We start from the raw sequence: 9178 nt of genomic DNA, 5'->3' as shown, positions 1-9178 counted from the left end.
CCGGCGGGAAGCGGCTCCTCCGGGGCGGCCGCTCTCCCCAGAGATCCCTCCCGGTGCTGCCGTTATCGCAGCCCGTCGACGCCAGGCTCTGTTTTGCTTACCCGCTCATGTTGGCACATAATTTAACTCTTTTCTGGGACCCCCCGCCATTCGTGAGTCCTTCTGTGGTATTGCTCGGGTTCAGAGCCTGAACGTTAAAGTATTAATACTTCCAGAGAGCTTCCCCATTGTCATACAGGGGTTTGCTTAAAATACCTCAAATAAAAATGGCTTTGCAGCTTTTTGTGTGTGTGCGTGTGTGTGATACATTTCAAGACGGTTGTAGATGGAAAGCTGCAGGTGGGGGTTTTGACCTTTTTTCTCCACAGAAGTTCAGAAACGTTTTGGACGACGACAGGCATGTTCCCACAGGAATTCATTGTTGGTTTTCCTAAGTGTGTGAAAATCAGCAAAGTCGCAATCCAGTGTTATTTGGGTAAGACTTCATTTATTGCAGTATGTAATACATACTATGTTAAAATGTGTGTGTGCGCCTATGTGTAAATTCTCACAGTTGTGTCACATTCTGTAAGTAGTCACTTCTAACAGATTTCGTAAAGTTTAGTTTAATTCATAAAGCTTCATTTAGCTTAACAAAGCAATTGTCCTCCACATCCAAAGTTTTTCATAAATAAATCAGAAAAAGGTGGAAAATCTACCCCACCTGCATTTGTTGTGTTAATATAACACCTTGTGTTGAGCTTGTAATTAACTGTTCTGTTGCACAGTGATGGCTGTTCTAATTTAATGGACAGGACTATAAGACTTACTCTTTTAATGATTTATTTTGAATATTGATTTTTATAATTTCGTAGGACAGAACTCTCTTAGTCTTTTTTAAATAATGTGAAGGAAAATGTGAGTTCTAAAACAGAAAAGACTGTTACAAAGTCAGAGCATGGAGACAGGAGCTTGACCATTATCAGAGGCTACGCGAAAGACAAAAACTTGTCACTGTTTGTCCAACCTGGAACATGAGGGTGGTCGTTGTATTATAGTCCTACCTCATAAGTTAGAGGAAGAATGGATTAGTTAATGCTTTTAAAATGTTTTGTAGATTAAAAGTGATGCAATAAATATAATTATCAATAAAGAGTCAGAATTTGTATTGATATTTTACATGTATATATATTTTAGTGCGGACCTTAAGGATTGAAAGAAGCGTATCTAAAGACCCAGTAGGTTTTGAACAGTGCATTGAGAAAGGTAAGATTCTGAATCTGAAGCAGCAGGCATTTTGTGGGAATGATGTTGATCTTTGTATTTGCTGATTCATTTACCATTTCTAGGTTTAGAAAGCTTGTGTTAGGCAAACTAGGAAGGATTCTGATTGACTTTTATTGTTACTACTGAGGTAATTCATCAGAAATAAAACTTGCTAATGAAGCTTGAAAATGTTCTTTTTCTGGCAAAACAAGGGAGGATAACACTAAGATGTGTGCCCTGGCAGGTGCCTGAAAACAAGATCAGTCACATTGTCAGCCTTCGGTAAAGCCTCGTGACCTAGGCTGCTTTTGTTAATTTTAGTTAGTCTTGGTTAGTGTTTTAATTGCGTGTTCACAGGGATCCCTGTTTTCCTGCAAAAGTTGCTTATGGTGTTATACCACGGAGTAGTTCTCACAGTAACTTAATTACATTTTCACCTTAGCTGCCTGAATAATTTCAGTGATGCTCTTCTGGAGGGAACTATCACTTTTTGCATACATAATATCGAATTCTTTGGGTTCCCTGTTGGTTTCTTTGAACATTGAGTGAAAACATGGACATTTTGGAAAAATAGCCAGGTTTCCGGTCACGTAGCCTGATGCTGTATAGCACCATTTTCCCCACTTGAAAAAGGCATTTTTAGATGGATAATGATAAACAAATACACTGGGAAGCAATATTCTTTATTCTAAAGTTAAATCTCAATTTTATGCCCTTGACTAAGTATACATGGTCTGTAAAATTATGCTTATAAAATTGAATTTATATTTTAGTTAGGTTCTGTTTAGCCATACAGATAAAACCATCCTTTTTATCATTATTGATACACTCTAATTTTTTCAGTGAGTCTCTTTAACCCCATGTCTATTTGTTGAGTAGTCAAGTGTGGCTTGATGATTATTTTGTTAGACGTAATAGATGCATTTAAACGAAGTTTATGAACACTGATAGTCTGTGTAGCAGTTTGGAGATGTAAAATGCTGTATAAGGGCTAAAAGCACTACTTGTGCACTCGCTTTTATGTTCCAAAAATTAAAACCAGACTTACATAGTATAATAGAGTGCCATTTCCTGCATTGTTTGGTTGGTTTATTTTTGGTTTTGTTTTTTTTTTAATGCCTCTTGGGTGACATTTTATAAAACAGTGTAATGACTGGGATATATACACACTGGGATATTGCAAAAAGTATTTGTTCTCTTGAATCACCTTGTAAAAAAAGAACAATTTCTATATGCAGTGTAAGTTCATGGTCCTTAAACTCTCTTGAACTCTGAAGTCCAGTGAAAACTTTTCACAGCATTGCATATTATTATTCACTATTTGCTTTAAAATGTATTTTCTAGATTTGCAACACACAGAAGGACAGCTTCAAATGGAAGAATTTCCAGTGAGTATTTACAGCGTACGTCAGTAGTGGTTCATGACATGGGATCTCTAGACTAACTGGGGGGAAACCATGAAAAACCAAAACATGTCTTTATTTACAATTATTGTTAAATTGATGATAGATACAGGAATTCGTAGATCATGGTATAAAATTGTACTTCCCAACTGCTCCTTTGTAGACTATGGTATGAAATTGCACCTGCCTACTGCTCCTAACTATGTGAAAGAGCTCTTTCAGACATGCGGCAATCTTTCGTCGTTCCATTGTTGCCTTTAAGGCTGCGGTATTCGGGAGGGATGGGACTTTTCTGAATTGCTGTCATCTAAAGAAGCTCTGAGGCTGGGTAGATGTATTCAAAGAGCTTAATTTATGTATAATTCAAAAACAGACACAGAAATATCTAGATCCTTCTAACAAACTTCTGCAAACGTTGTTTGACAGTTATGTTACTACAGAGAATGCAGTAACTTCTTTTTTCCTTCTACAGCTTCCTGATTGCCAAGCCACTTACTTGCGTTTTATCATCAAATCTGCCTTTGATCATTTTGTATCAGTGCACCGGGTGATGGCAGAGGGCATAGTAGAAAACACTTAAGTACAGCTTAAATTTGTATCTCAATTTTTTTTATGAAGAAGTTATATTTTGATATCTGTAGCATAGAGAATATTTATTATTAAAACCCTGTATTAAAGTATTTTTTGAAGATATGGATGTAGTATGTATTCCCCACCGGTTTAATGTATGTAATGCAGTACTCCTGTTAATTGTAGTAACAGCTTCCTAGTTTTATAACCTAGGCTGTTACCCTAGAACACTTGAACATAACTGAATCCATTTAAGTTAGTATGTTTATATAAGGCTTTCTTAATATATGAATTAAAACTCTATTTCCTGTAAAATGTTTCCCTTGCACTCTGAGTTAAATAGAAAAAAAAAGAAGTGTGAAATACCTAAATGGGAGGTATTACTTGCTACTGTCAAACAAGTCCTTCAAAAGTTCTTAAATTGGTAACTTTCTCATCAACTCAAACTTTCAAGACTAATAGGATGAATATAAAAGTCTACTAATGCTTAGAAATAACTGTGGGGGTCAGGGAGGGAAATAAGCTGAAGCCATATGAGGTGCTGTGATAGATTTTTAATTGCAGATCAATCCCTTGTTTCTATAAATACTTTCTACAATCAGGTCACAGCCGTCTGTGCTTTATGCTATGACTGTCATAACAAATATTAATAGAAACAAATGCTGATAGAGATTTTCTTATTCAGAAGCCTTCTGAAGTCAGTGAAAGTGAACATTTAGGAAGTAGGTATGTATAGAAGAGAAAGAGAATCTTAATAATGTGAAATCAGTTGTTTTGCATGCCAGTCGACTTTTGCAAATGTCACTATTCCTGAAGTTTATCCTGCATGGTATTTCTTACAAATGTAAACATTGGTTCAGTCCTGACAGCTCAATGGACCCAACTACTATTCGTTACTGCATGTGGTATAAGGTAGTGAGATACTACAGTGCAGTAGTTGGGGTTGTAGTGATGAGACTTGAAAACCTCTGTACAAACACATAATGAACCACATTACAGATGCTCTTTAGATACACATGTTATTCTTTTTCTTGTCTCTATTGTTATTTTTAAATTCTTTTTTTTTCTTCTTATAATTATGTCTATGAAAACTTATTCATTGAGCTTTTTTATCCAGATAGTCTTTACTCTGAAGTCCTCTTCTCTTCTTTTTCTATTTCAGTTTTTCCAGGATGGTGCGTATTTCCTGGGGGTGATAATTCCAAGGCCCCACTCCTCCCTGCAAAGGCAACAAAATTATACAGTGAGGCTCAAGTAGACAAAGCAGAAGTGCTTTAGAGCACAGCAGCTGCACCAGAACTGTGGGCAGGTGTGCTTGGGCTTCCTTTGCATGACAGCCGTCGCATGGGAGGTGGTGTATGCATAGGTTACACCCTGCTGTGTAACTGGGACAGGGCCAACGACTGAATCCTGGAGCTGGAAAGCGTTCCTGGATCTCACAGGTTTCCCAATGAGCCAAAAGATAAATATTTGAGCAAGACTGAGGTGTACATCAAATATGTACATTATAAAGGCCCAGACTGGTTTTGCTGCAAGTCCTTTTCTCTTCACAGTTACAGTGAATTGTGAAATTTTTAGCTCTCAAACAGAATGAAATACTGACTGTTAAAACATTCTCAAATTATTCTGAAATTTAAAAAACTCAATCTATTGTGCTCATTATTATTGCTGATATTTTTTACCTTGTAGATGACCTTCCCTCCTTGAAGCAGATACAGTCGTTCTGGCAATGCAGCGTATTTTGAACTGCTCAGGTTTTCCATAGTGTCTAAAACCACTGGACATAGAGGATTATTTTTCTGAAGAAATTGTGCTGCAATTTTTCGATCTTCAAGGCTTCTGTGATTTTTAATAACAATATTGTTTTTAAAAGCCCATCCATCTAAAACAAATGAAAAAGGGATTTAGCAAGGAACATTTTGAATAGATGTTAAGGGTGGAGATGTACTGTGTGTCATATCCCAAAACTGCATTAAAAGAATACTGCAATTTACTCCTAACACCAAAACTTGCCATGAAATGAAAGCCCCCCTCAGAGTATGAGAGCACTAGAGCTTTTCAAATAAATGAATTTTCAAAAGAATTCAAATACATTTTTCTTTAATTTCAGCAAACTGTATTTTCCCCTTGCCCTGGATTCAGAAATATTTGATGTATTTTAGCTGAAATTTTCCCACATAAATCAAGCCTAGAAAGATACCAGATGGGGGACATATATCCTAATTGGGTAAAGTTTGTCAAAATTATTGGCACAGAGGGGATTTTAAACTGATAAGTAGTGCTATCAGTTGATACTCGTTCATTTAGCACAGTCGCAACAATAGTACTATTCATTCTGCCTGATTCCACTCATTAAGCCTATAAAACAAAATTTCAGATCTGTGAGAAGTGAAACATTTGAGCCAGGTCACACCTTCCTTTTTCAGAAATATGCAAACACACATTTGCACACAAGTCTTCCTAGCGAAAGGTTTTGATGACTGACTACTGAAAGTGATGTATAGTTAGAAAACTTGTAAATGTTACATTTTAGAAAACCACCTTAACCCTGGTATAAAATGAGTGCCAATGTGTTACTTAAAGTCCAGTGTAGGTAAAAGAGTGTGTATAGTTTGTTTGCTAAATTTTTGAAATGAGAGTCTGCATCCTGTTCTCGAGACTTTAAAAATGAATTTTTTTTTTTTAAACACGTAACATGCTGGTATTGTACACTTAACCTTTGTTCTGTGAAATGCCTTTTTTTTTTTTCTTTCCAAAAGGATCTATACTAACACTGAGAGGAAGTTTTGTAAAGATATAACTATGTACTTCACCCTCACATGGAGTACCTCGGTGTAAAGTCAGATGTGTGAGTAAAATCTTTGGAGAATGAGGGACGCAAACTGGTGCCTAGATTTGGTGTTGCAACTTTTGATTTGAGGAAGATTTCTTTCCCCTTTGCAATTCCCTCCTTTGCTAACGTACTTTTCTTCCTAAAGGGAATGATAACGTGTCTGAAGTTTCGGTAGGCATTTCTGTGATGTGTGTACTGTACCTACGGCATGAGCTTCTTCGATGTAGATGATAAGGAAATCTGCTATTGAGCTGAAATCTTTGATGAGCTTGTTGAACTCATCAAATTTTAGTATAAACGAAGGTCAGGTGCAACTTCCAAAATTCAGGATTAAAGGTCGGTTATCTGGAAACAAAAGGGACAGTTTGTGGTTAAATCAGCGGAGGGAGGAAGGACAGAATTAAATTAATGCACTGAATTGAGCCTCTGCCACAGAGTTTCCTGGGCCACAGTAGGTAGTCACTTAACCCATAACTTTCTTCTTAGGACATTAAAATCGGCAGCAGAATCATAGAATCATTAAGTTGGAAAAGACCTCTAAGATCATCGACTCCAACCATCAGCTCAACACCACCATGCCCACTAAACCACGTCCCTAAGTGCCTCATCTACACGTCTTTTAAATACTTCCAGGGATGGTGACTCAACCACTTCCCTCGGCAGCCTGTTCCAAGGCCTGACCACTCTTTCAGTAAAGAAGTTTTTCCTAACATCTGCGTCTATGCAGAACAGGCAGAAAGATGCTTTCTTTTCCCCAGCCTGGCTCTGACCTGTGCCGGTCCCAGCAATGAGCTTATCCAAGGGGGACCCTTTCCTTTGTAAAGCCCAGTAAAGGCAGGAGGCACCGTGCAGTCACACGGCTTCTCTCGTGTCCTCATCATGAGAGCCAATTCTCAAGTTACCACCATTTTGGGATAGGGAACTGATCTAAAATGGATATACAGCGTGTGGCGCATCACAGCCTCCTCCTTCCTTAGTACAAAGGAACTTCAAAAATACTAAACATGATCATCTGCAAGGTTTTTCAAAGGGCAGTGGTTCAGAGATGTCTTAATGCTGTTTAATGAACCTATTGGATGTCTTGATTTTTTTCAGAGGTGTCAGTTCTAGCTGAGCGGAGAGGAAGCTGCAGAGTTTTCAGTCATGCATCACAGGCTTTCATGCTTTCAATGTATTTCTGCAATTTCCTGTCCAAACAGAACTCTGGTTATATATTCTTATTTATTAAGCTAATGTTACACAAGCCACTGGCAAAAGTGTCTCTGCAGTTGCTTACAAATTAACACAGTATGTGCCCACAGGTGTTAGCATCTGTTTGCAAGGCCTCAATTTAAGAGAACTTGCAGGATTTTTAAGCACCTCTTTTAGTCTATGGTCATGCTAAATTATCTGAAATTTGTTCAAGATCTTCCTTCTGGCTGGGCTTAACTGCAAAACTGCTGCTCACATAGATCCACATCCTAAAGAATCTAATAAAGGGGGTACCTTCTTGTAGATAGTGTGTATCTCTCCTCCAAATTTGCATCCTATTTTCTACATAAAAAAAAAATACATATATATGTGTGTATATATATATAAAAAATTAGAAAAGCAGAGTTAAAGAAGGATGTAATCCCTTCCACGGGGACAGAAACTGCAGCTTAATGATTAATTCCACATTCTACAGAGACTTCAGTGGGAGGCAGCGCACAAAGTACAAAGCAACTTCTTTTTCTTCTGCTTTATTTCTAGCCACTTTGAATCTGGAAAAAAACACCATGTGCTTTCTAGGCTTTAGGCTGGCTGAGGGAGCTGGTGTGGGACTTCACATACGGGGAATGACAGCCAACCCTCGTGAATCACTGCACACGGTTCCGATTCTGGGTCTTCTCTCCCTAAAACAAATTATTATCTTGGCTTTCAGTGAAGAGGTATTTCCAGGCAGAGCCAGCTTTTGCAAGAGGTTCATAAGCTTACTGGCGTGAAGGGATATTGTAGCCAGGATGATAAACACAGGTTATTTTTGAAAATCAAGAGGCAGGCAGCTTGAATGTGCTGCATCTTTTCTATCAAATGAGCGCTGCTAGCCTGGTCTGCTTCGTCGCGCACACTCATGCCGGCTGCCTGTCCCTCTTCCCTCAGCAGCCTCTTCTCCTCATTTATCGTCTTAGCAAACCAAATCCATCTACGCGGCTGATTTACTGACCTTGCATGAAATCAAAGAGGTGACGAACTTCCCCGTTGAAAGTCACCACCGGCGTGTTGGGAGCAGGGTGTCCCTCATGGGCTTCATCCTCCAGCCTCTTCCACTTCACCTTCAGCACAAAGAGCAAATACTTGAAGCTGAAAAAAGTCGGACCCCAGTTTTCGTAGCTGAACTTTGGATTCTCGTTCATTCTGCTCTTTTCGCCCTGTTTGAGGATGTATCTTTTCATGGCATTAGGGAACAGTATCATCAGTGTTTTGCCAATGACAACGCACGTGGTAACGTGCAGAAGAATCAGGACTTTTTGTAGGAATACCCTGACGCCAGACATCGTGGTGGAGGAGGTCTGACCGCGTCCAGCGGGAACGCAGCATGACGGCAGGGGCAAAGGTAGAGGGCGAGGGGGAGGAAAAACGTCCACGTGTTTGGCCAAATTTTTGCCTTGCCTTGCACCCCGTCACCTCTCTGTGGAGTTCAGCATCTGCGTCAGCGAGGAGCCTGTCAGCTGCGCTATCTCCATCTACACCAAAGGCATTAAATAGATTTTCAGTGCTCACTGCAGAGTTACAAGGCTTGTTCACAAATACGTCGTGTATTTTACTAGTAAGAGGAGCTGAATTGGGACGTTTTCCCAGAACCACTGGCTAAAAGAAAGAATTACGTTAGCAGTACCCGAGGGTCTGATCCCGACAGCAGTTACGCCATTAGACCCTGCACGTGTAGGGCTCGGAGCTCTCGGGTTTTCCTGCAGGACCACCGACGCCGGCGCTGGGGGCCTTGGATCGACACAGCCGTTTGCCTTGGGCATGTGCTGTGCACACAGTGTCCTCTTCCTACACCTCTGCCTCCTTCGGTGCTCCGCTGCACACTGGTGTTGGTCACTTTGGGGCTAGAAGGATACCCCAAAAATATATACACTCCAGTATATATAATATATAAATT

General features: G+C 39.4%; 2 protein-coding genes across 2 annotated transcripts; one reads left to right on the top strand and one right to left on the bottom strand.

The window, feature by feature from the left end:
• Window positions 1–368: 368 nt before the first annotated feature.
• On the top strand, window positions 369–3228 carry HSPB11 (heat shock protein family B (small), member 11; the record flags this gene model as incomplete). Its single annotated transcript, XM_009584818.1, has 4 exons — window positions 369–475; window positions 1177–1245; window positions 2590–2633; window positions 3121–3228. Coding segments are annotated over 4 exons (328 nt in total), but the record flags the coding sequence as incomplete, so codon positions are not given.
• Window positions 3229–4371: 1143 nt separating this feature from the next.
• DIO1 (deiodinase, iodothyronine, type I) lies at window positions 4372–8567 on the bottom strand. The gene is given in 4 exon segments (XM_009584817.1): window positions 4372–4437; window positions 4901–5100; window positions 6253–6396; window positions 8237–8567. Coding segments are annotated over 4 exon segments (741 nt in total).
• Between the last annotated feature and the right edge of the window lie 611 nt (window positions 8568–9178).

The sequence above is a fragment of the Fulmarus glacialis genome, unplaced genomic scaffold (assembly GCF_000690835.1).
Source record: "Fulmarus glacialis isolate BGI_N327 unplaced genomic scaffold, ASM69083v1 scaffold43899, whole genome shotgun sequence".
Taxonomy (NCBI): Eukaryota; Metazoa; Chordata; class Aves; order Procellariiformes; family Procellariidae; genus Fulmarus; species Fulmarus glacialis.
This window is presented reverse-complemented; position numbering and strand designations above follow the sequence as displayed.